At 47.7% G+C, this 23,333-nt stretch overlaps 14 protein-coding genes and 3 non-coding genes across 18 annotated transcripts; 7 read left to right on the top strand and 10 right to left on the bottom strand.

Moving 5' to 3' along the window:
• The first annotated feature begins 179 nt into the window (after positions 1-179).
• FOXG_21070 lies at positions 180-283 on the top strand. Its single transcript has one exon. It is a non-coding gene; the product is annotated as a tRNA-Leu (tRNA).
• A 238-nt stretch (positions 284-521) lies between these two features.
• Positions 522-1,569, top strand: FOXG_13094 (uncharacterized protein). The gene has a single exon (XM_018393039.1). The coding sequence runs from the start codon at positions 588-590 to the stop codon at positions 1,416-1,418; it is 831 nt and encodes a 276-aa protein (XP_018252221.1). The 5' UTR covers positions 522-587; the 3' UTR covers positions 1,419-1,569.
• Positions 1,284-2,190, bottom strand: FOXG_13093 (uncharacterized protein). Of its 2 annotated transcripts, XM_018393038.1 has the most exons (2): positions 1,634-2,190; positions 1,284-1,575 (listed from the first exon to the last, which is right to left on the bottom strand). In XM_018393038.1, the coding sequence occupies exons 1-2, from the start codon at positions 2,014-2,016 to the stop codon at positions 1,572-1,574; spliced, it is 387 nt and encodes a 128-aa protein (XP_018252220.1). In that variant the 5' UTR covers positions 2,017-2,190; the 3' UTR covers positions 1,284-1,571. The 2 variants fall into 2 exon arrangements, with proteins under 2 accessions (XP_018252220.1, XP_018252219.1); XM_018393037.1 differs by having other exon boundaries at positions 1,284-2,190.
• A 501-nt stretch (positions 2,191-2,691) lies between these two features.
• Positions 2,692-4,229, bottom strand: FOXG_13092 (uncharacterized protein). The gene is made up of 2 exons (XM_018393036.1): positions 3,119-4,229; positions 2,692-3,069 (listed from the first exon to the last, which is right to left on the bottom strand). Exon 1 carries the CDS (start codon positions 4,170-4,172, stop codon positions 3,219-3,221), a length of 954 nt encoding a protein of 317 aa, XP_018252218.1. The 5' UTR covers positions 4,173-4,229; the 3' UTR covers positions 2,692-3,069; positions 3,119-3,218.
• Positions 4,230-4,697: 468 nt separating this feature from the next.
• Positions 4,698-4,804, bottom strand: FOXG_21069. The gene has a single exon. It is a non-coding gene; the product is annotated as a tRNA-Met (tRNA).
• Positions 4,805-6,491: 1,687 nt separating this feature from the next.
• Positions 6,492-7,993, top strand: FOXG_13091 (uncharacterized protein). Its single transcript, XM_018393035.1, has 3 exons — positions 6,492-6,894; positions 6,942-7,627; positions 7,681-7,993. The coding sequence occupies exons 1-3, from the start codon at positions 6,748-6,750 to the stop codon at positions 7,859-7,861; spliced, it is 1,014 nt and encodes a 337-aa protein (XP_018252217.1). The 5' UTR covers positions 6,492-6,747; the 3' UTR covers positions 7,862-7,993.
• A 610-nt stretch (positions 7,994-8,603) lies between these two features.
• FOXG_13090 (uncharacterized protein) lies at positions 8,604-10,142 on the top strand (the record flags this gene model as incomplete). Its single annotated transcript, XM_018393034.1, has 1 exon — positions 8,604-10,142. The coding sequence occupies one exon, from the start codon at positions 8,604-8,606 to the stop codon at positions 10,140-10,142; it is 1,539 nt and encodes a 512-aa protein (XP_018252216.1).
• A 94-nt stretch (positions 10,143-10,236) lies between these two features.
• On the bottom strand, positions 10,237-10,308 carry FOXG_21068. Its single transcript has one exon. It is a non-coding gene; the product is annotated as a tRNA-Asp (tRNA).
• An 8-nt stretch (positions 10,309-10,316) lies between these two features.
• Positions 10,317-11,157, bottom strand: FOXG_13089 (uncharacterized protein). Its single transcript, XM_018393033.1, has one exon. It carries the CDS (start codon positions 10,897-10,899, stop codon positions 10,495-10,497), a length of 405 nt encoding a protein of 134 aa, XP_018252215.1. The 5' UTR covers positions 10,900-11,157; the 3' UTR covers positions 10,317-10,494.
• A 1,807-nt stretch (positions 11,158-12,964) lies between these two features.
• Positions 12,965-13,694, top strand: FOXG_13088 (uncharacterized protein). The gene has a single exon (XM_018393032.1). The coding sequence runs from the start codon at positions 13,081-13,083 to the stop codon at positions 13,510-13,512; it is 432 nt and encodes a 143-aa protein (XP_018252214.1). The 5' UTR covers positions 12,965-13,080; the 3' UTR covers positions 13,513-13,694.
• A 124-nt stretch (positions 13,695-13,818) lies between these two features.
• Positions 13,819-14,428, bottom strand: FOXG_13087 (uncharacterized protein; the record flags this gene model as incomplete). Its single annotated transcript, XM_018393031.1, has 2 exons — positions 13,819-13,980; positions 14,042-14,428. The coding sequence occupies 2 exons, from the start codon at positions 14,426-14,428 to the stop codon at positions 13,819-13,821; spliced, it is 549 nt and encodes a 182-aa protein (XP_018252213.1).
• A 425-nt stretch (positions 14,429-14,853) lies between these two features.
• Positions 14,854-16,826, bottom strand: FOXG_13086 (uncharacterized protein). The gene has a single exon (XM_018393030.1). The coding sequence runs from the start codon at positions 16,754-16,756 to the stop codon at positions 14,996-14,998; it is 1,761 nt and encodes a 586-aa protein (XP_018252212.1). The 5' UTR covers positions 16,757-16,826; the 3' UTR covers positions 14,854-14,995.
• Positions 16,827-17,732: 906 nt separating this feature from the next.
• On the top strand, positions 17,733-18,929 carry FOXG_13085 (uncharacterized protein). The gene has a single exon (XM_018393029.1). The coding sequence runs from the start codon at positions 17,879-17,881 to the stop codon at positions 18,857-18,859; it is 981 nt and encodes a 326-aa protein (XP_018252211.1). The 5' UTR covers positions 17,733-17,878; the 3' UTR covers positions 18,860-18,929.
• A 118-nt stretch (positions 18,930-19,047) lies between these two features.
• FOXG_13084 (uncharacterized protein) lies at positions 19,048-19,681 on the bottom strand (the record flags this gene model as incomplete). The annotated part of the gene is made up of 1 exon (XM_018393028.1): positions 19,048-19,681. Exon 1 carries the CDS (start codon positions 19,453-19,455, stop codon positions 19,048-19,050), a length of 408 nt encoding a protein of 135 aa, XP_018252210.1. The 5' UTR covers positions 19,456-19,681.
• A 444-nt stretch (positions 19,682-20,125) lies between these two features.
• Positions 20,126-21,604, top strand: FOXG_13083 (uncharacterized protein; the record flags this gene model as incomplete). The annotated part of the gene is made up of 3 exons (XM_018393027.1): positions 20,126-21,307; positions 21,376-21,504; positions 21,575-21,604. 3 exons carry the CDS (start codon positions 20,126-20,128, stop codon positions 21,602-21,604), a joined length of 1,341 nt encoding a protein of 446 aa, XP_018252209.1.
• A 160-nt stretch (positions 21,605-21,764) lies between these two features.
• FOXG_21067 (uncharacterized protein) lies at positions 21,765-22,169 on the bottom strand (the record flags this gene model as incomplete). Its single annotated transcript, XM_018401415.1, has 1 exon — positions 21,765-22,169. The coding sequence occupies one exon, from the start codon at positions 22,167-22,169 to the stop codon at positions 21,765-21,767; it is 405 nt and encodes a 134-aa protein (XP_018252208.1).
• Positions 22,170-22,346: 177 nt separating this feature from the next.
• On the bottom strand, positions 22,347-23,111 carry FOXG_13082 (uncharacterized protein). Its single transcript, XM_018393026.1, has 2 exons — positions 22,664-23,111; positions 22,347-22,612 (listed from the first exon to the last, which is right to left on the bottom strand). The coding sequence occupies exons 1-2, from the start codon at positions 23,044-23,046 to the stop codon at positions 22,501-22,503; spliced, it is 495 nt and encodes a 164-aa protein (XP_018252207.1). The 5' UTR covers positions 23,047-23,111; the 3' UTR covers positions 22,347-22,500.
• Positions 23,112-23,333: the final 222 nt, after the last annotated feature.

Raw genomic sequence — 23,333 nt, 5'->3', positions numbered from 1 at the left:
ACTGCAAATAATTCAGTGTTTAAGGCCAAACGGTCTGCCCGAGTTTAAGTTAATTTAAATAAGTTAAGCCTCTTTAGATAAGAAATACAATAGTAAACTCAACAGATACCTCGCTGTAGTAGCCAGGTCAATGCAGTGCTATGTACCCGGCTTACGGAAAAGATACTATCCAATCACAAGGCAAGATGGCCGAGCGGTCTAAGGCGCTGTGTTCAGGTTTGATTCAAACCAGTGACGATTCGCAGTCTCGAAAGGGGCCTGGGTTCGAATCCCAGTCTTGTCAGCTTTCTTTTTGTCCCTGTTTGCATTGAAAGAACCGATCACTCGTGCAAGACAACAAGTTGCATTTCAATGCGCTGTACTGCCCTGACCTTTTCTGTTTATTTTATCGCGTTTCTGTCAAGTACAGGAACGCACTTGCTGCGTTTTGCACATATCCGGTTTAATTCACTTAGCAGGGAATTACCCGATTTTCTGTTGTTGGTTGTAATCAGTCTATGAAACTCCACCCCTCACTCTCTACCTCTTTGACAATCGCCATCTTTGATCATATTAACTCATTTCCAGCTGAGCAAGCTTCAAAAATAATGTCAAAACGGCTGCAGGAAATGATAAGGCGGGATAAACGAATCGCCATGTACGGCAACTCTCCACCACCACCAAGAACAGCAGCCCCATACCCAGAAGGCGAAGTGATATACAAGTGCACCGAGCGCTATATCGTCCGACATGGCAACACCGTGACCAAGTACGCGATTCACCCAGATGGTATGGGCGTCAACGATAAGCCGAATGAAGCGCTGGTGTTACAGTTCATTAAGGAAAACACGACTATTCCTGTTCCTGAGGTCATCAGCAGCGACTGGGATCGCATCGAGCTGGAGTATATCGAGGGTCAGACGTTAAAAGAGGCATGGCCATCTCTTGAATCACATGAGCGCAGAGAAATACTGGCTCAACTGAAAGACTACTTGGGTCAGCTACGTGCTCTGAAAGGATTTTACATCGGTCGTTTCGACGGACAAGGCGCTGTCGTTCCCAGCATGATGACTCGATCCGGTGGCCCATTCACAAGTCTTGAATCATTTCAGGAATGGCTTGTTCGGCCTCCGAAACGGATAGAAGAGCAGTCATTGCACTGGGCTCAGATGACGAAGCAGCTTGGCGCAGACTATCCCATCGTCTTCACTCATGGTGATATCTCATCGAGGAACATCATGATTCGTGATGGTCGTATAGTCGCTATTCTGGACTGGGAGTGGGCAGGATGGTATCCTGTGTATTGGGATTATGTGTTCGCATTGCGTGGTCTGGATAATGTTGATTGGAAAACACTGGGGAGTCACGTTCCGTCTCTGTTTGACGAGCGGTATGATCTGGAGTACATACTGGTCTGCTTTATAGTCTCACTATCCTAGATGTAACGTTGTAGCTAGACCAACATTACATGTAGGCAACCCGCCTCCTACAGATAATCCCCCCCCCGTACAAAAGAACACACATGACTGATATCCTGGCAAAATATCCAACGATGTATCCAAAAAATCAAGTCTAACCCTCTTTACCAAGTCCTAGCTAGGCAACATTAGTATCCAACAGTTTATCCATAAGATCCCCCTCAACACAGTCATACCATTCTTGTGTCTGGTATCCATGAGAAACAAGTGCCTGGAGCCCTTCAAGTAGAAAATGCTGGCAGTTCCAGTCAGCATCTCGGCCCGTCAACGGAGTGGCCGCCATGACATTGACAGGATCAAGTTCATGACCTTTCCGAACTTTCACAGCCCCAGCGTTGACGTGATTGATGTACGTTGCACTGTCGGGCCAGATTACTTTCTTGTGGATTCTGTCGACCTTCCAGGGTTGCTGCTCATCGTCACGCTGTGCGTGGACGGTCTCGTGGAAGTTCTTGTTCTCGGGAGACGTGAAGTACATGAGAACGTGACGCTTGTACCAGGCGTCGATTGGGTTTCCTTTGAAGATGTATATAGTCATGCAAATGGTTGAGTTGCCCATTGTTGAAGGGAGGGGAGGCTGATTTATACTGATGACTATTAATTCAGTCTATGGATAGTGAATAGAGACTCGAGCAATAGAGACAGCAATAACGGAAAAGAAGAGAAGCTCGATGATACAACTCTCTAAGATACACTCAAGCTGAGAACATAACTGCTTTCTTATACCGCCATATTCATCGCGCCCAACATGCTGAGGTTGGTCCATCGGCGGCTACATGAAGCGTACTTGAGTATATAAAATTAGCATATGTATCATATTGAGTCGAGAACCAAAGCCATTATCGCAGAGCCTGCCATTTTCGCAACTAGTGCTGGAATATTCTGATGCTTCTGAAACATCTGTTGGTTATCTTTCCAATGACATCCCTCCTTTGAGTGAAGGTTGCAGAGCCTTCGACCCCATGACCGCCGCAACTGCCAAGGCACCTCGATAAATGCTTTTCTGACCGGGTGGTCGGCGTTTCAAAGCATTTTTACACTTCTGGCATACGAGAGTCAGCTCATGTAGCCGCTCGATGGAACATGGAACACCCTGGCCAGGGAGCAGTAAGGTAGAACCAACAGCCAACAACGAAACTTGCAGTGAATGTTCAGCAAGCCACAAACACTCACCAACCAACACACAAGATCGGCACCCGATGTCACAAGAGAATGATCTGATTGAAGAAACATAGGCAATGAACACGCGACGGTTACAACACTCTGAGTACTTTCACGCATTACAATTGAAGGAGATCCAAATTCATATCTTACTTTCGATATAGGCGTTAGCTAGAGAAGACGCCAATCGTTCCGTCCTGTCTCGCCCTGCACACATTGAATTTCTAGAGATTAACGCTTAAAACTTGCACACTCTAATCCTGGTCTTTTCTAAGTGATGAATTCCATCAGCCGCGCGTAATGGTTAAGGTCCATTCGCGATGTCCCTGGGGAATTATTGACCAGCGATAAGAGAGGAAAGAGAAAAGAAAAGCTTAATCGCTAATGTTTTGTCTGTAATGTTCTACACCCTTCCACTTCTGCGCATCAAGGAACACCTTGATAGCTTCGTCTAGGCACTGGTAAGCATGTTATTCCCACAAGACTCCTATCTGACTTACTTGTTTCGCGGAGATGTTCAACCTCTCTAGGAGAACGGTAGACATGCTTGACAAAATCTCGAGCCCCTCAAAAGACTCAGCCTGGAAACTGAGTAGTCCCTCAAAGTAGACCGTTACGAGATACTCTCGAATGAAAGCCCAGCCAGGGAGAAATATTCCTTTGTAAGCTCGCTGGTGTCGATGCTTTCTTCATCGATATCTCTCCCTCATTGTCTCCATCCAATTGCTCTCCGTTGATTTCGTCATTCTCTTTGAGGCACATGGGGCACGTTAACCGTGACACTAAAACACAATGACATCCGGACCTGCTCAGATACAAATACGCAAAGGCGCAAGACTGCTGGTCGAAATGAAAGCGGATCAAGTAACCTCCCTGATCGTCATCAATGGCGGCCGGGCATTTGATCAGCTTCGACAGCCGGAAGTACCAGGCCGAAGCGCTCGGGATCCGTTGATGAAGCCTGTCGCTTCGCATAAATGCCTCAAATCCTGTGGGAAGGACAAGGCCCAAATCGCTGACCTGCTTGACCAGAGCATCGACATCCGCCTTTGGCGCTACAGGCCGATCCCCTTCAATTCCGTTATGTGGCAGCATCTCGTCCGCCATATCCTCATCCAAAGGTTCGAGCCACTCGAATGAGCCATCGAGCTTCATCCAGGTTATCAGATCGGGCGGGGAGCATCGAATATAGGGTCCAGCTCCAAGCTCCAGTGATAGGGACTCGTAATCCCTCCTTGGAATTTCTTCGCTCATTGAAACATTATCATGATCCAAGGGCGGGATGTGAGATGGATATGAAGGGCAGAGGCGACGGGTGCTATGGATGCTTCGCGGGGGAAACAAGGCTACCATTTGTTGCGCGTTGCGAGCCCATTCTTGATAAGGCCTGAATGCTACTTCTGCCGCGCTGTATAGTGCTTTGTTGAAAGTCTGGAGGATGGACAATAGGTCGAATGGGTTGAGATATTTGAGAATTGCGATGGTGACTTCTGGTGGGAGATTTTGAAATGACGGCATCGTAGCGAGTAAATAAATAAAAGTCAGGATGAACATTAACGACTTGGAAAAAAGCGGCAAAGATGCTGAGTGCCTTTAAAACGCGGCTTTTACGATTGAGGTTTAGTATTGTGTGGCGTCGTGAACGCGGAATTAGGAGTATACAAGGTGCACCCCGCGATTCCGCAAAGTAACCTTTATCTGCCAGTGCTTTAACAGCGCACCACGCAATTCTGGCGGATGAGTGTTAGTGTCACTACCGCTTTGGTGTATCCCTGCCATTTCCAAGTCCCGGCTTGTTCCAACGTTCTGTTCTTCACCACTATTATCTCCTCATTTCACATATGGACAAGGCCCTGCATCGACAATTTGGGGCAGGCAGGTTCATCGTTCATAATACACGCGTTGAGATTGGAGCGTAACGTGTGAGAAAATCGGCTGTCCTGTTAATATACCAAACCCGATAACAAAACAGGAAAAGGGACAAGTGTCCGACAAACTGAAAGCCTAAGATGAACATCATTTAAGCATTTTGTAAAAAAGAAATCCAGTCCTACCTAGCAAGGGCAAAAGAAAGATTTTTGTCGGTGGAGAGGCTCGAACTCTCGACCTTTGGATTACTCTGACCTGGGATCAAATCAAGCTTCGTGCTATGAGACCAACGCTCTAACCAACTGAGCCACACCGACAAGGCTTTTGATGTCTCAGCTGATCAAAATTGAGTTTATCATCACTGCCACACGCCGCGATGGATTGAATAGTGCGAAGGCGACAGCATTTGGGCTTCAGAATTTACCAAAATACCTTCAATGCTTGTCGAGCGAGACATTCTATAACATAAGAACAAATTATCGCGTTTGTCTGTGTGCGTTGCTGACCCTGATCCGCTGCGCGACGCGTTCTTCGATAGCCAATAGACGCATCCATTGGCAAAGGCGTGCAGGGCGCGGTGGCAGAGTTGTTCAATACAATGCAATGGACTGCAATTTGAATCTCTTTTAGGGTCGATTAGCAATATGAGTGCGTCGACTGACTCTTAATTAGACTTAGCAGAGTCCGGCCAGCCTTCCGTCTGCAATGGTGGGTCCTGAGCCGAAAATTGGTGTAATGGTGTAGGGTACAAGCTTAAGATTCTCTTTCACCAATGAACCCCCACCATGGTCTCCTGCTATGTTTTGTAGTATTCTTTAATATAAGATTTACAAGAATGAGATATGTTACTTGCCGATATTACAAGATGGCCAATTACTAGTTGCCAAGACGAGATATTGCAAGACCAATGAGGCTCAGTTGAACGCACTCAAGACCTCATTGTGGATGACGTGGTCAAGGTCGGAACAAACACAGCCGGAGACACGAATGACGGCGGATGCAGGCAACAAAGATTGCCGACCGCTAAGCCACCCTCTATCTCACACGGTTTTCGACCTCCATGAACTATTGGGCTATGCGTTCCTGACGATCGCAAGATCCCCTGCCTGGCATAATGTCACCTATTTGATAAGCTCGAGATACCATTGACACATGCATTTGAGTATTTCCAACCTTCGGACGACAATACAAAACAGACTTGCAAACCCGTACAGTGACAGTGCACTAAAAAGTCCAGACCTCGTTCAGAAACCCCCAACTTCCCGTGCCAAACAGTGTTTTGGCAATTAAAACAGGATAGCGTTTATATCGGAGCATCAGTTCCGTTTCGACAGGAGCTATAATTACACCAACCCTACAACAAACAGCGTTGACACCTAACTGAAATTGTACTAATTGCCGTGATTCTTATCTTTAACTATAACCATAACCCTAATGTTTCCCCTGGGCCCCTGGTTTAGTGTGTCATCGTGCCCTGGATGGTAAGCTGTAATGGCACTAAAAGTTCGGTAAGCGAGGCGGTTTGAGGTTGCGCCCCTTGCAACGGGACCTGCTACTTTTATGGTTGGAGGGGAGAGTCTAGATGCGAGTCTTTTTGTTATAAGCGCTGGGAGTTTAGTTCTTATCGCGATGATAAGAGAAGGGATGTTTCATCTTGTTGGATTCATCTTGACTTGGAGCCAAGAGATGGGATGACTGGAATCAATTGATGAGGAGACAATTGCGTGTCTTGATCTCTTTGACGGCCTCAATTATACATATTATCACCAGAATATGACGAGTCTTGATAGCAATATAAAAGGAGCTCCTATGATTCCGTCTTGGCGTTTCCCAAGGCTTCAAACGAAGCCGTTGAGTCCTTGGCATCCGAGACCGGGAGAGTCTCACCCTCCTCGTCGCGACAAGACCTGCGGCGTGAATCACGCTATTCCCCACCTCCACACGTCAAGGTTTAAGGTTACCTTAAGCATACCTCACGAAACAACACTACCGCCCCGATTCTATTTTCGACCTCTACTCAATTAAAACCTATTTACTATAGCTAATCCAGATCTTCTATTAAAACAATGTCCTGTCACTCAACCTGCTGATTTTTACTCATCATCGTTCGATTATTCTGTTCTTTGTTTTCTAAACTGTTTATTCTTTCTCTTCTTTGAGGCTGGCCTCTTCTTTGTCAAGTGGATAATATTATTTGTTTCAGTCTTTTGAGTACTTACAGCCAAGCTTTACTTTTTGTTTTTTGTCAAGGATAATCATCATGGCTGGTTCCATTTCTTTACGGGCTCTTCTCTTGAGTGCTTTTGCCTCAAAGGCGATTGCGAGTTGTGCTTATGGTACACTGTTGCAGCCGCGAGCTGAGGGCGGCAAGGTTGAGGTTAACACTTTCGGTTACACTGGCAAGATTGTAAGTACCCAGAAGCCTACAGTTATTGGAGATGCTGACAATTACAGGGCCCTACCAACTGGGTCGCTCTCGACCCCCAGGCCAACGCTCTCTGTTCTACCGGCGTGAACCAATCTCCCATCGACATGGTCGCAGGCGCCAACGCCATGGTCCCCGCCAGCCAGCTGAACCTTGAGATTCCCGATATGCTCGAAGGCGCCGAATTCGAGAACCTCGGTACAACCGTCGAAGTCGTCGCTGGAAAGGGCACCATGTCTTTCCAAAACAACAGCTTTACTCTCCAGCAGTTCCATTTCCACCTGCCAAGCGAACATCTGGATGCTGGAAAGAGTATGGCTATGGAGATGCACATGGTCTGGGAGAGCGCCGATGCCAAGATTGCTGTCGTTGGCGTCTTTATCGATGTTGAGGATGGCGCTGGTGGAAGCCCTGCTGCTAACGCTACTGCTCCTGCTCCTCCTGCTGCTACCCCTGCTGCTCGTAAGCGCGATGGTTTTACCAAGGTCGTTCGCAAGAGTGAGACCGAGGGCAAGGATAAGCGACAACTTCCTGGTGTTGGCGGTTCTTTCTTCCATGTCAACGCGCCCACTACCGCTGCTACTACTGCCTCGAACCTTCTCGAAACTGTTTTCGGTTCGGTTGGTGAGATCTCTGAGCCTGGAACTCTTACCAAGACCAAGGGTCTTAGCATGGCTGAGTTGGTCAGCACTCTTGCTGCAGGATCTTTCCAAACGTAAGTCTTACCAGCTGCTGCTTTCACCTGAACCATGCTAACAATCGATATAGATACGAGGGATCTCTCACAACTCCCCCCTGCAGCGAGGGTGTCCGATGGCTCGTTTCCGACCAGAAGCTCTCCATCAAGACATCCACCTTCCACAGCGTTCAGTCTGTCATTGGCTTCAACTCTCGATTTCCTCAGGGCGCTCTTGGCGAGCCCAACGCCCTTGCAGGAGTGGCTGCTTAGATCTAGCAATGATGATAAGAGGAAGAAACTTGGTTGTGTAATAATATTGTCCTAGTATACGAGTCTGAGTCGCGCAGGTATACTGGCAGGTTCACAGTTAGAAACAAAGAATAGAATCGGTGATCATAACCTAGCCGCTGCTCTGTGAATATGTGTTTGGAGGGTCATCTGGCAACGTAGACATACAATCGTAAGAGAAATGCGCACAAAAACGAAAAAAGCAGGTTCAAACATATTGCTGAACTAAAAACCATCGTAACTAGCATGCAGAAGCCTAATGCCACTAAATCTCAGAGCTCGAGGTCGGCATGCCCCGGTTGGAAAGCGTTTAGTAATACCAGACTTAAGACAACTTTCAGCTAGCCATTCACAGACGACACGTGCCTAAAAAAGCCCTTTTAGGCCGGGGGAGAATCGATAGATTGTACAAGCTTAATCTAAAGTTACGAGCTAGGTAGATCTTAGCGGCGAAAGACAAGATCTAGACTCTGGCTACTCCGTATAGGCAAGATATTGACTGGCGGCATAACTTTTAGATCTAGACCTTCAACTGAGACAAGAAAATTGAATTAAAATAATTAGTGAACACTATACCCCGCAATCTAACTTATCTTACTTCTAACTGTAGGTGATATCTGTGAAAACGGGGTCTCTCCTCATTTATTTACGTTCCTCTATTAGCTCTTCCTATAGTTTTCCATCGGAGCACCAGTCCCCTCAGACCGCTGGCTCCATATTTACCATGAGCAAGCCCGAAGACCTCGTTGATGCAGTCACCGCCGTCGTCGGCGATTTGTTCACCAGGTTGACTGGCATTCATGCCGCTACCTTTCCCGACCAATCAATCGGGGGAAATTCGCTACAGTACAACAATATCTTCAACGACACCTTTAACGGCAAAAATGTCAACAAAGCACTAAAATTCACGACTGGAGCAGGTATCAAGTTTGTTCCTGTCGCGGGAGGTTTACTCTCCGGTCTTCTTTCAGCGTTATGGCCTGACCCAGAAAATAAAGGCCTTGTCTGGGAGGACATTGAAGACAAGGTTAAAGTCGTCGCGACCGACTTAATAAACAAAAATAACACAATTTATATGCGTAAGATGACTGAGGGACTTCACAAAGTCATGAGAGATTACCTTGATCAGGAACCAGGCAGCGTTGAGAAGGGACAATATTTCACGTCTCTTGTAACGGCCCTATCACATGATCAGCCGTTCTACTTTGATGACAAAACGCCCTGCGATAACCTTGCATACTTTGTCTCTGTCGGGACGCGACAGTTGACCGTGCTACGAGAACAGCATCTGTTTTATAGCCAGATCTACGGACACGAGGATCACCAAGCTGCAAAACATAAGAAGGACCTTGAAGATGCGGCCAAGAAATACCTGACCGCCCGCAACCAGATTGTCGCCGAGTGTCTCAAATATCACAAGGATCAAATTAAAGAAGAATGGCACGAGAAGGATGCTGGGTATTTCAACGCCAACGCGGTCAGCCTCAAGAATCCCCTTCGAAAGGTTGATGAGCTCTTCAAGTGGGACGACATGTCGCCACTTGGGAAATACAAGTTCCAGTGTCGGCGAAAGCAGTTCCAGACTTGGGTTGACACCGGCTACAAGGCACAAGTCGAAGCACTCCTCAGTCCCTCCTTCTCCTGGCCTTTGTACTTTCCAACTCCCCATGCAGATTTAAGATCCGAAAACTCTGCGCATGTGGACGAAGGCCAGATCACTGACACCACAGTGCGACGGCTGATGATGGATTACCCAGGCTGGATGGGCGATGGTGCCAACTTGTCGATAGGCTATAATGTCTGTTACTTTGACCATGAAGATTTGTTCAGAAAGCAGGGTCCTATTACAACAGTCATTCTTCACGCGGGCGATAGGCTCGATGGCATTGAACTCTGGTACGGCGATCAGAAAGCCGATATACGTGGTGCAAAGAGTGGCTACCAGCAAAAGACATTGGAGTTGAAGACGGGAGAGATGATCACCGGACTCTGGGCCAATGGCGGAAGCGATGTTCTCACCGCCATGAAGTTATCGACGACAAGTCAAGATGGACAAGCTAGAGGGACTATTTCAGTGGCCAGAGATGGGATTGAGCCTTCTACTTGGAACTATTCATTTGATGGTCATAAGGGAGGTTTGAAGAATGATGAGACGAAGCGGCTGCTGTGGTTTTGCGGGTGGAGTATTGGCAATGGCGAGCCATACATCTACCGCTTACTTCTTGTTTTCGGACATTATCAACCCTGGGGTCCTTTGCAGTAGGATAAAAACAAATCATAAGCGTTGCAATTCATGAGAAGGGTTCTAATTGGCAAAAAATGGAAAAAGGAAACCCGCGTATCGCAGGTGGCTGGATCTCTCCCGCCGGGAATTGAACCCGGGTCTCAAGCGTGACAAGCTTGCATACTGACCACTATACTACGGAAGACGAACAGGCTCAAGCCTGCTGTAGTGAGGGGATTGTGATTGGGTCTCTGCAATTAGAGCTTATACAGGCAGCACATGGTAAACTTAATCTAATAAAACCAGTTGCCACTGTTCTTAATAATCTTATCTTCTGGCAATTCGAATTGACGAGGTGATTGAAACCAAGGACTACTCTAATCTCTTAATCTTAATTGGGAAAATTGCGCACCGTCGCGTTGACGAAATCATCCGGCCCACGACAAAAGATCAGCTTCGGTTCCTTCTGCGAAACATCCCCCTTCTTCCTTTCAACGATGTAGTCGACACAGATCGTAACGACCGATTCGAATAGCTCAGTGAACTCAATGTTACCACGAGAGCACCATCCGACGATGATTCCACTCCACTCCCTCTCTTTCAGCTGCGACTCAAGCTCGCCGAGGTTGGCGCCCTGGGCGTCAAGGTCAAACCCGATGTTGGCGAAGCGGGATGATGTCGAAGCAGGGACTTTGGTCTCGGACCATTGTTCTGCCAGACTTTCGGCTGCTCCGTACCCGTGGAGATAACGAGCAAGGGAAATAGTGAGGATGGGAATAGGTGTTGAGGTCGCCATTAGAGGATATGCAAGATGGTTGAAGTAGGTGTTTTGCGATTGCGCGGTGATTTTGAATGATGAGAGTTCGAATGGAGATACTGTTGCTGATATTAACTGACCTGAACCTGAGATTCTGCGGTCTTAAATACAGAGCGACTTGATTACTTCTTGAATATTCGATGCTACAGTAAGCTGATGATTACAAATGGATAAAGCTATGGCGAGATGCCGAGGTCTTTCCAAGACGCCGAGTCGCCGAACTGGCAGCACAGTAAGCCTAAATGACATAAGGAACGATAACAGGTGTTAATGTCGAATCTTGATAAGAAAGGCTGGATTCATGGAATGAACTATGTGACGTCATTGTACTGCGCCTTTTCCCATGCGATCCGGAGTTAACTTGACTCTAACGTTAGTAAGGTTTAGGCTCGTTCTTAAGCTTGGTAGCTATGCTCTTTTCGAGTAGCCTGTAGCAATATTAGCTGACGTTTTAAATTAGATAATGGATTATGATCCAAGTCCGAATGAACCCACAAATCTCAGAGCCTTAGTATTGCGGCTCTGGCGTTAGATCCGGCCACTAAGGAACTTAGCGCTGTTTAGTGTACGCACGGTTACGCATCTGAGCCTCTCTTCAGGTCGTTGGCTTGTCGGGAAAGGAATTCTCAATAAATAATTATGGCGCTATGAGAAAATTGGAAAAACTATAACGTCAATGCTTCGATAAATACTAAGTTCGTTGAAACAGATCTAGGATCCATAGCTAGCGATCGTGAGTCTGCTGCAGCCATCTTCGCCGACAGAGACGATCGAGGCGCTATTCAACAACGCTGGTGTAATGCTTATCCTCATGCCGGATGAATTTAAGAGGTACTTTGCTATCAACCATCTCTCTCACTTTCTCCTCGCAAGCATGCTTATCCCTCTGCTATTGACCTCGTCCTCCCAAGAGTCGTCAACGTTTCGAGTCTTGGTATCAAGTACACAAAGCCAACTTTTGACGACCCTCACTTGAACAGTATTAGCCCCGAGGCGATATACTCAATCGAAAGGGGTGCAAGTCCTCATCTCGGTGGCGCCCAACAAGCGCTATGTATATAAGAGACTTCGCTCCTTTGCCATGCAGCCAGGGAATATAGATAGTGGCATGTATAACCATATGAAGCCCGAAGCTTTGAGGGATATGGCACAAAAGATCACGAGGAGGAGTCCTGAAAACGCAAATGACGCGTGTTACCAAGCCATCTGAAGGAGGTTGCGCAACTGGCATCGCTGCTGCGTTGGCACTAGATCTACCTGATTGAGTGATTGTAAAGTAGCTGAAGATTTGTTGCGGCTTGGACACAAGATGCTGAAAAGGCGGAGGTATGTAGAAGAGTCAGTGAATAGGCTGTTAGGCAGAGCTTTGGAGTGGACCTGCTGTGATATGAGATTGGTCCAGAACATCTATCACCGGGATAATAAATTATAGGCTGAAGTTCCCGCTGAAGAGACATGCTGAATTGTTCCGAGTCCCTCTTTTTCTTCTAGTATTTCCTTTATTATTGGATTCTTGAGATGCATCGAGCCGAGCCGAGGCTTGGCATCATTACATAACCGTGTCAAATGCTGACAGTGCAGGTGAGTCAGCGGTGTAAACCGTGAAATTGACCCTCTCTTCTATCTGGATCATATTAATATTATTAAAAAGACTTTATTGATATCTTGGTTGTCAGCCAGATGCTTTAGTCTCTCTAGACCGCCACCGTGGAGCTCTTTCAACCTCCAGCATGATAGCAATCTCAGAACCACCCAGTTGAAGGTGCGATCAGAGGTCTAAAGGTGCGGAAGTAGCCAATTGAGCAGTTCTCCATAATGGGTCGTGTAGTCTCCAAAGTGGACCTTTTGCAGAATATGCGATGCTCTACACTTCGGGGACGTGTCTCATTATGTGTTTTTGAAGCTTGGCATGATGCCCAGTCGGCCGCCTCAGCTCGGCCCATTCCGTCCGTTGAATCGACAACAAGAGCAGATATAGACACTGCAGAGACCCAGACGGCTATAAAAAGGCCGTTGCAAGCCCATGAGACGTTGGATTTCTTACACTCAACACCAGCTCTATCCACCTAGCACTTTCAGTCATTCTTCCAAAGAATCCCATTGTCTGTCATTCTACTCGCATAGCAAGATTCAAAGCTCATAATCTGCAGAACCTCCATCATGCATTTCTCCAGTCTCGCCGCCATCATGGCCCTCGCAGCCACCGCCGCAGACGCAGCAAAAATCAACCTCGAAATCGGCTACTTCTCAACCATCGTACCCCCCATCGGCGGCAACATCCCCGGCATCGGCTGCGGTCCTTGGGCACTCGCCACAGGAGCCGACGGCTCTACCAAGAGTCCCACTGGCATGAGTGGAGGAGATGAGTGCCCCAATGCAGAGCTGAGAAACTTCTGTCAGCGGTTTGGATGTCCTCAGACGCTGAGATTCGGCGACGCGCTTGCCTTTCAGATTCAGTCTGGTAGTGGTCAGAGTCTTACGGTCAAAGGGAGTGTTCTTAATGGAAAGTCGCAGACTTTGACGTGTGGACGATCTTTCCTGACGCACTCGGGGAATAAATACCGTACTAATATTTGTTACTTTGATCTTTGAGGACGAGACTTTGTATGGTACTCGGCTTGAGCAGGTTTGAAGGAGGATGGGGGACCTGATGCATTGAATTACATATACGTTGGGCCAAGATAGTTCACATAGGAAGGGTAATTCTTTGTACCATTAGCCCGAGGTCAATAAGCTTTTCACAACAGATATGCCTGATATGTGGCCGTGAACACAGAATTCCAATATTCTATTCTCTATCTATCTTAAAAAGCTCAGAATAATAAATCGCCCCTCTCGAAAGACCATGGTCCTTCTTATAATCTGAACCCTGAGATGCCAGTTTCGATAGCTGCATCATTATGCTGACAGTTCCTGGCGGCAATCTCCACCATTCGCTCGCGGAATAGCCGTAGTCAATGCCCTCTTGCTCAGAGCTGGAGTTGTAGTCGATGTGCCGCTCAGCTTGATAATCCGTTTTGGAACTTTCCTACTGATCCACTCCCTCCCCTTCAGAGTCAACTTCATATGTGTCGTCATTCCCAGCGTTCTAATTCATCTCGGTGGTTTCCTCCTGATCTACATCCTGTCCTTCAGGCTTAGAATCATCGTCCGGGTTCCTCCCGGGAATCCGGCACCGCTTATCCTTGCATCTTGCGCGTCTACCAGTCGTGGAGTGTTCGATCATAAAACCCGTATAGGGATGTTTAGCTCTCATAAACCTACGCCAACGGGGCAGCACACTACTTATTGACTCTGTGCTACCAGTCCACTCATCAGGGTGTCGTTCCTCGCCCGGCTGAGGTTTTGTCTTTGAGTATACTTCGATAATCCAACGCCAGTCCTCTTCTGTGAGCATGGTAAGCAGCTCGGGATGGTCGTCGTGGAAGCGCTGGAACTGACGTCCAAGCTCATATGGCATAAAGCGTTGAGCCGCGGTGATGGGATTGAGATAGTGGTGAGTTGACATTTTGTAAGTCGTTCAATAGACTTTAGTAAAGGGAAGTATAGAAGAGGGATGGATGAACGGGTGTAGATATGCCGCGGTGATTGTAAAAAGATAAAGAAGCAAAATACTTTAATGCAGAAGGTCTATAAATAATTATATTTTAACTACCTGTCACTTGGAACCCTGCATTTCTTAAAAACACGGCGGCTTTGTTCTTTTAATATTGGAGCAGAATATGACATGTTCTTTGATGAAGGCAGTACAGCCATTTGCAGCTAGACGGACTGTTCACGATCCAAACGGTTCTCAAAAGGGTGACACCACTCCACCACAACTTTGTTGCCCTTTGTTCTGATAACAGACTCCTCATCCTCTGACCACATGTCGCTCAAGTCAGTCATTCCATAATTACTAGCAGCTGGCAAAAGCTCTGAAACACGGTGGGCCTGAAAGTTTGACAATACCTGCTGAAGGTTATGAGAAATACAGTCTTTTGTTATTTGATACAAGCAGCCATCATAATCCGCATCCCAGATACTTCCCAGACTTATCCGAACATTAATATTTTGTATAATCCACTAGGTGCACCTATCTAGCCTTGACACGGTGAAACACCTCTCTTGATCTTGAAGCATGGTCCTTCTCACAACCTGAAATAGCACATACCTCGTCCCACCATGCGCTGTCGTATGGTATCGCACGTATAACAGGCTGTCCATTCTCATCCAAGAACCTGGAAACGTAGAAGCCATGAGGATCGCCACCTTCGCTTTCCCCATCCACGTTACTCACCCAAAGCCACCTCGAAGACGCCGGTATAAACCCACTCTCTTCCCTCCCCCGCTCCTCCATCACCACGGTACCAAGCTCTCCCAGAGCGAGAAATTGAGGATCCCAAGCACCTTCCTGCCAGGTGACACTTTGCATGAGATAGAGCGCCTCCATGCGGACATCGTGGACTCGACATAGGCGGACAATACCCGACAGAGGAAGCAGTATACCCTCTCCCAGAGTGATATGACGAGGAACGCCATTGCGTACCTGCTGCTTCAACCACGCCGTGCAATCGTCAAGCAGAGCTTTGAATGTCTTCTCGTACCGATCATATGACAAGTCGCATGGTACAAGAATACAATCTAGGTGAATCTCTGCTATGACGCAGTGTATCTCCAATAGCTTCAGGCGGTGAAGATGTTCCTCGTCAAGGTTACTCTTAAGATAGGCCCGGATCACTTCACCCCACGACAAAGCTTGTTTATACAGAATTCGGCCACGTTGATGGAATGACTTGATGAATTCCGTGTCTTTCAGTGCCACTACATCATGGGCCTGTCCTACATACGCCATCATAGCACTGTTGAACAACCTCCACCGACCAAGAAGCGACTTTGGTAAGTCTACCCCGAATACTGGCGGTTCTGTGGCAGACACTGTCTTTATCTGCATGTAGATCGGTATGGCCGATATGATTTGTCGTGAGTATTGACACATCATAGAAAAGCAGAGGAATGTATGTTGAACCGACGTGATCTCATCCTTACTGCCTTCTGTGCTCCTTTGATGCGCAAGATGTTCGTTCAGAAGAGCAGTCACACTTTTCAGTATACTGTCCACCGACCGATGATTCCCCTGCAAGATCTCAAACAAGGCCATCAGAATCGTCATGACCGTCATGGTCCGTACAGAGACGTGCGCTGGGTCGAGCTTTAATCGCTCACGGAGACCTTGGACACCCTTGAGGTAATGCTTGAGCGAAGCAGCGTGATTTCTGTTCTTGACACTGCTTGGGCCCCAAACCTTAAGAGGCGAAGGTTTCGATTGGACAATAGACTGTTGTGTATCCCGCGCGTCATCAGCGATGGCAAGGGTTAAGGCGCCAAGTGCTAGCACCAGCTGACGAATGGAGTCATCCTGGTGCACACCAGTAAGAATCGTCCCCTCGCAGAAATCCATGTAAAAACTACCAGAAAGCTCTGGGGCCACGTGATACCGGAAGGCATCGAGATACGGTACACTATGCCCATCGAGCCCAGGCAACGTTGACGGAGCAAGCGGCAAGAACTTTATCGGCACAACCTGCGATGGTGGCACCAGCACAGTCTCATGCTTTGTAGGCTTCGTCTCATAGCCATCGCATACAAAATCTCCGCGAATACACCGCGCACACGCTGGTTTGCCCTCGTCACACTTGACGCGACGTGTCTTGCAGGTCAAGCAACCACTGCGGACTTTGGGCTTGCTGAGGCGATGAAAGCGCTGCTTGGATCGCGCGTTTCGTCGTGGGATCAGTTGGACGGGGACGAGCAAGGGCCCTGCAGGAACGAGGGGAGGAGACTGATTGGTCGCCATGAGGAGGGAGGATGTACGGCAGTCTCAGAGGGTCAGTGATTACCGAGCAGGATTCTTATATCGGCACATGGGGTCGAGGTCAGCAATTTAGGGCTGAAAACTAACGGAGAGTGCCGTACAGTTTCTGGACTAGTCATGTGGGGTAGTCGTCTCTAAGAAAAGATCTTTTGTATCCAGCGAATTATTAATGCATCTTCTTGGGCTCAGCCTTAGATTGAGATTAGTCAGGTCAGCTCGCCACCTGGAACCAAGATGTAATCAAGAAATCTTATGCCAGATTTGGAAGATTCCAAAGACATCTCGCTTGCGGTACCCGAGTCTGATCTGACAAAGGTACTAGCGTTGCATGAAGAGAAAGAAGCTACAGTCAGTCCTCAACCAGTAGATAAGCTGTTCTTATCCGGCCAATCACCTGCTTGACCCCGTAACCCCACAATCGGAGGGTCGCGGGTAGGAAACGGTCAGCTACGATAACCTAGGCCGAACATCTCTCGAACAAGTAAACTACCTGGTCTACTAGCTAGTAATGCACATCATTACACAAGTCACGATATAAGAGAGACTATTTTCCGAAACTCCAAAACCTATAGAGTTGAGTTCTGGGTTGAAATCGACTTCTCGGTATCTGACTGTAATTAACACTATGAATGAAGCATAGCGATCACCGCCGTGCTGCGAAATCATAAGGTTGCCATACCACCTGACGTCAGATTTGGGTTTCTCATTAGCCGCAGCCGCAGCTCGCTCTAGGTGCAGGGATGTCGACACTGCTCAGAATGTGATGATGATAAAGTGCCATGATTTTATAGGCGTATTCTCGAAATTCTGACAGATGGGCACCGTTGCCCCTGCAGTGGCCGGGAGACAAATCTAGACCCCGCCATCAACTACCGTGGAGATCCCCCACTGTTTTTCGCGAAATATAACTGCCGCCAAGATCAACTCTATTTAACGGCAGTGGGCCACGGCTCGGGCTTGGAACAATGGATCTACACGGGTCATTGCTACGCTGACTGATGCATATTTAATACCTCGTGCATTGCCGTTCTCAGAATCTCGAGGTCACCGCTCCATCACCTCAATATACTTTGAGCTACATTCGCCACGTACAATCCTGGAAATATGCTGATCCATGTCTTTGTCGCAAATTGTTTGTTTATCTCCCAAGTCTTGGCTCGAGTCACCTCGTCTTCAAATGTATGCATCTCCAAGCCAGACAGCCGAATGCCAAATGGCTCCTGGGACTCTCACCTCCACGTCTTGGACCCAGTTCGTTTCCCGCCTCTTCCGGGATCATACGAGTTCGGTACATACACAGCCTGGGATGCCACTATCGAAGAAACTCGGCTCGGCTGCTCACACATGGTTCTGATTCAGCCGTCCGTCTACGGAAATGACAATACCTTGCTCATTGACACTCTCAAGGCATTCGGGCCGAACAGAGCCCTCGGTGTTATTGTGTTTGACGTGGCCAACACATCAGTTGCACAGCTTCAGGATTGGAACGATCTGGGCGTTCGTGGTGTGCGGTTGAACTTTCAGTCGACGGGTGATGCACCGCCAGCCAAAGAGCTCAGAGATATGATGCAGCGGTATGCAGATGCAATCCGGCCTTTTTCCTGGGTTTTGCAGATTTATATCGCCATGAAGGATATACCAACCATTGAGCCCGTGATTCCTACTCTGGGAGTCAAAGTCGTTATCGACCATCTCGGCCACCCAGATATCCCAAAGTCTAACGGATCTGGGACTGCTCTCGACCCGCACACTTTGTCTGGATTCGACTCGACGTTGCGACTCCTAAAGGGAGGTAACACTTGGGTAAAAGTGTCCGCCGTCTATCGTCTTTCCCAAGCTCCGGGGCCATCATACACTGACCTTGATCCTATTATACTTGAATTCTCCAAAGAAGCGCCGTCTCGACTCGTGTATGCCTCAGACTGGCCGCATACCAGATTTGAGGGGCTGGATATTAAGCCTTGGGCCTCACATCTACTTGACTTGACAGGCGACAGAACAGAGCTGAGGAACAAGCTCTTTCGGGACAATGCACAAGAGCTGTGGATTGGTAATGAAACAGCATCTAATTCGGCGATGCTCTAAGGTAGAATGTCTATTCAACAGCGAGATCTCTCGGGTTTATATATAGCCAAATAATCTTCATAACAATGGCTCTTGGCTATTAAAGATTAGTCCTTGACCAGGTGAGCAGTGCACCTGACAAGAAGGAGCTATGAAGTCTAGAAAGGTGTTAGCCGTGTACAAATTGGCTGCTGTAAATAACCACACACCTAGAAAACTCCACCATCCGGGCAAACATCCTTCTGAGTCAAATACGTAAAGCTCGCAAAGAGATAAGAGTCCCAAAAGCGAGCAACTTTATCCTCGTCCAGAAAGTCGCAGTCGTTATTGTTCATTCCGAACGAAAAGCGAAACACATTGGGCTCCTTGAAGGAGACTGTCGCATTTGCTTTGAGCCACGCATTGTCGACGACAGAAGTCTCGACCGAACATTTGGTGTCTGTTCCCCAACCTGCTATCTTGCAGGTGGCGGTTTGAGAGCTTGCGGTCCAGGAGACGTGGAGTTGCTGTACGATACCCTCGTCGCCTTGCCAGACGTAGCAGCAGTCGCGGTCGGCTCTGACAGAGCCAAGCATGGCGGCAGAGAGGAGGCAGAGAGAAGGGTTGATAATACGCATGATGCGGATGCTGAAGTCTTTGAGTTATGGTTTAGTAAAACTGGCAGGTGTAAGATATGTAGAATGAGTTGATATGAGAGCCAATTATGTATGCCAATTGATCAGAGTATGCAATTTATATATTATGTAAATCTTGCCGGTTCTCAAGTCAACTCAAGAACTGGCCGCGTGACAAGGTACCGGAATCATCGGAGTATCTAACTTTCGATCGGTGAGAGAGTCAGGCGTATTCAAATATGTAGACTTTAGGTTTGTTGCATACTAAGCTTATTACTCGCTTTATCTGGTATGCCTCGGTGATCGATTCAGCCGTATGTGTTTCACATTGAATAGACTTCAAGAGTCCACAAATAACACAACCGTACAAGTCCACGTGCTGGTGAATTAGTCCGTGCACCAGCTTTAATAACATTAAACAACCCTTCATCTATCTATACCTGATCATGACCTGTTATTAGAACAAACTCAAAATGACAAAGTAGGATAATCACAACACCGGGCATCCGTGATAACGCCTATGTCACTTACATCATTATAACTCAGCGGCCCTCTTGTATTTCATAAAAGGTAGCCCGTTCAGCCATAGGAAAAGTAATCGTCAGACCAATTCAATTCAATCATTCAGTCGCACTCCTGAAAAGAAAACCCCGATACTACTGTATCATTCATCATGGCTCGCTTCAATTTTCTCACGACCCTTTTCATGGGAAGTACACTTGTCTTCCAGGCCCTAGCCCAGAAGAACACCACAGCAATCCTCAAATCTCTTCCCAAGTGCGCACCCAAGGCTCCAACTGCCCTCGTTCCAGAATGCTGGGTCGAGCTCGAAGTTGAAGAGTATCTGATAGACTGGTGGGCCACCAGCGAAGCTTCTTGCGGATCTCTCGGCTTTGCTCAGTGTTTCCTCAAGAACAACAGGTATCCCGGTCTCACCTGTGATGAAATCACCGTTGATACATGTCCACCTATTGACACCAATGGTGACTTCGACTCTCAGCAGCAGTTCTATGCTCTTTGGAACATTTACGCCATTCACCAGTTCTTCACTCAGTATATCCAAGCGCTGAGTAACTCTGTCTCCCTGGCAGCTGGCCAGATCGGTGATATTGTCTACACCGTGAACCCACCCAAGGAGGCAAAGGTCAGCAAGAATCTCATTGCTGTTATCCTTGGAGCCACCGTCGGCGAGTTTGGAGCTACCAAGGAGCTTTTAGGAAACTGGCAGTCGAAAATGATTCTTGCTGGAATTCAAGGCCTTGCAGCTCAAGGCGGTGGTATCATCACCTGGCTCGGCAACAAGAATTCCAACAACTACCTGCAAGATTCAATGCAGATCGGGGATCTGTCGGCTTCACTGTCTATTCAGGTCAAAGATTATCAGGGGACGCTTGGTACGGCTATCAAGACGGCTCAGGCCAACGTCACCCAGTTCCTTGCGCTCACGAAAGAGGGAGGCTTTACACAGCGTGGGCTGACTTCTTTGACGGCTCAGATGGATGGTATTTACAAGAATCTGGTCAGCTATATCTACAGCAGCGCGCTACAAGCAAACGGCATCTTCTTGACGAAACAGTACAGCACTGACCCGGTTCAGATGGCTTCGAGCACGGGTGATAAGCTTGTTAACTGCACTGGCCTTGACTCGAATAACTCTTGCGACCAGTATTGGGTCCACGATGGGAACACTTACTCATTTGGCAAGGTTGACGATTGTGGTTGGCGTTTCACCGAGATGTGGTATACAACGCTTCAGAAGGGCTGGCTCACGCCCGAGGCCTTGTTCCTTGGGTCTGATGCTTGTGCTGGAAATCAGCCATTCTTTGACGGGACTGCGTTCACGATGAACTGTACTGTAAGGGGCCCTGTTTGCTGCCTTTATGCTCCGGAATTGGGCTACTGACTGACCAACTACTTCTTTAGTCATACACTCCAACATGCGTCTATACTACCGATGCGGTAGGACAGTTTCAGAACTGCCCCAATCAGAATGCCTGGATGCGCGGGGTTTGGGAGCATAAGGTGCCTTGGTCGTATCTCGGCAGCAAGCTGGTTAGTCTTACCCCGAATTCACCTGCCCAAGATGCAATCGTGAGCCTAATGTTGTATTTTATGATGGTAGGATGCGGACCCAATCATCGAGCGCTGTTAGAGCTATGCTGTTTCTACATTGGGGGCTAAAGCCTTGAGGTATAACTGGCACTTTCGCGTGTGCGTTACCTAGACCATAGTATGCTGTCTTGAACATGAGTTTTAACTTGACCGAACCAACCCAACCGCCCTCGCACAGTGAGAAACTTGCAACAGGTCCTTTATGGGGATGTAGAGGCATTGGGCTTGAAATGCCCACGGATTAGCTTCAAATAAGCTTCCACCCACTGATTGTTGACAAAGAGTTGGCGGCCTTCATATCTCACCAGGCCCTGGAAGACACTCGCAGCATCCGACAACAGTAGATCAGCGATAGTCGTAGCTCCACTGTCATTGTTTCTCAGTTTTCTTTCGGCGGCCTCTAGCACTTCCTTGTATTCCTTGAGCTTTGGCTCTGTTCTCTTGATGCGCTCAATTGCGGCCGGTCTGGTCTCAACACATCCCGGGGGTTCTCGGTTCTGGATAATAAGCGACGACCTCGATAGGTGCCGCCATGACGCCATCACCCATTTGATCTGTAATGTCTCATCTACGGGGAGGTTGAGGACACAGAAATCATGATTCATGAGGTCCCTTGCCCTTCTGGAAGAACGCTGAGGTGCTTTTCTCGACAGAACGCGAGGATTACAACGGGTAAGATATATGGCACAAAGACATGGGGCACCTTATAGCGAACAAGGGTTTAAGGTAGAAACATCTTGGACATAAATAAGGCTGTGAAACAAGGCGTGATGACTTCGGTAACGGGAGGCATGGGTGCAATTCCGGGTGACCAAGTTTATCTCAAGTGTGGCATTAATAAGGTAGGCGTGGGCTTCTATAGCATCTATATATTAGTTTAGGAATATCTTAATAAGATTATATTGCTCTTGTAATTCCTTTTACATAAAGTTCTGGCTAATGCAGGCCATAGTTAACCAGAAAGCGGCTACAGCAAACACTTCCGATAAATACCCCAGCCAAGATCGAAAGGAAATAGCCAACATTCATGGTCATAACTGCGAGCATCCTACACACTAGTCAGTCTCTTAGTAATCTGACGGTATGTAGAACCACTTACAGCAAATAGCTCACGCCCGCAATACCGACATCTATCGCTCCCAGCATCATAGCCTCATTCGCTCTCCACGGCCGAGGGCCAATCTCACTAGTTCGGTGCTCTGCCAGCAGGCCTTTGGTGCGCCTCCGCCTGACGCCATCTCTGATGCCGTAAAAGTTGACGCGTATAGCAAGCAGCATGCGCAAGATAGTGGCGAAGGCAATGAGGAAAATGCAAACACCTGCATATTGTCCCGTCGTTTCGGGTGCGAAGGACTTTGTCCAGAGGAGTGTCTTAGTAGAAGTGAAGAAGACCATGTTCATTTGCTCCATATCCATAGCGCCGGCGCTGGAAGTTGACATGGGCATAGAACTGCCCGTCGAAGTAGTCATGTCCATTTTCATTTTTTTGTAACGAGATAGTAACCTGCTTGTAGTCAGAGGTGCAAACGGCACTACTTCATCTAAGCTTATATCATCGTGGTAGCAGGTATAGTGGGGTCGGGAATAATCTTATCGCCGCAGATAAACTTGCTCAAGCCTGCTCAAACTTACTCAAGTGCCGTTTTATGCGATGATGGGGTGGAAATATTTGATGTTTTATTGAGAGATCAACCAATTAGAATTAATGCTTACGGAACTCGGCACGAAACCCTTGTTAATGATAGAACAGTTACTTGGTCAAGAGTAAT

Source organism: Fusarium oxysporum, chromosome 12 (genome assembly GCF_000149955.1).
Source record: "Fusarium oxysporum f. sp. lycopersici 4287 chromosome 12, whole genome shotgun sequence".
Lineage (NCBI taxonomy): Eukaryota > Fungi > Ascomycota > Sordariomycetes > Hypocreales > Nectriaceae > Fusarium > Fusarium oxysporum.
This window is presented reverse-complemented; position numbering and strand designations above follow the sequence as displayed.

Coding starts and splice junctions, on each gene's coding strand:
- FOXG_13094 (XM_018393039.1), top strand. CDS start 588: ATGTCAAAACGGCTGCAGGAAATGATAAGGCGGGATAAACGAATCGCC.
- FOXG_13093 (XM_018393037.1), bottom strand. CDS start 2,016: ATGGGCAACTCAACCATTTGCATGACTATATACATCTTCAAAGGAAAC.
- FOXG_13092 (XM_018393036.1), bottom strand. CDS start 4,172: ATGTTCATCCTGACTTTTATTTATTTACTCGCTACGATGCCGTCATTT.
- FOXG_13091 (XM_018393035.1), top strand. CDS start 6,748: ATGGCTGGTTCCATTTCTTTACGGGCTCTTCTCTTGAGTGCTTTTGCC. Junction 6,895..6,941: donor TCGGTTACACTGGCAAGATT/GTAAGTACCCAG, acceptor TGACAATTACAG/GGCCCTACCAACTGGGTCGC. Junction 7,628..7,680: donor GCTGCAGGATCTTTCCAAAC/GTAAGTCTTACC, acceptor CAATCGATATAG/ATACGAGGGATCTCTCACAA.
- FOXG_13089 (XM_018393033.1), bottom strand. CDS start 10,899: ATGGCGACCTCAACACCTATTCCCATCCTCACTATTTCCCTTGCTCGT.
- FOXG_13088 (XM_018393032.1), top strand. CDS start 13,081: ATGCATTTCTCCAGTCTCGCCGCCATCATGGCCCTCGCAGCCACCGCC.
- FOXG_13086 (XM_018393030.1), bottom strand. CDS start 16,756: ATGGCGACCAATCAGTCTCCTCCCCTCGTTCCTGCAGGGCCCTTGCTC.
- FOXG_13085 (XM_018393029.1), top strand. CDS start 17,879: ATGCTGATCCATGTCTTTGTCGCAAATTGTTTGTTTATCTCCCAAGTC.
- FOXG_13082 (XM_018393026.1), bottom strand. CDS start 23,046: ATGAAAATGGACATGACTACTTCGACGGGCAGTTCTATGCCCATGTCA. Junction 22,613..22,663: donor GCGGGCGTGAGCTATTTGCT/GTAAGTGGTTCT, acceptor ACTAGTGTGTAG/GATGCTCGCAGTTATGACCA.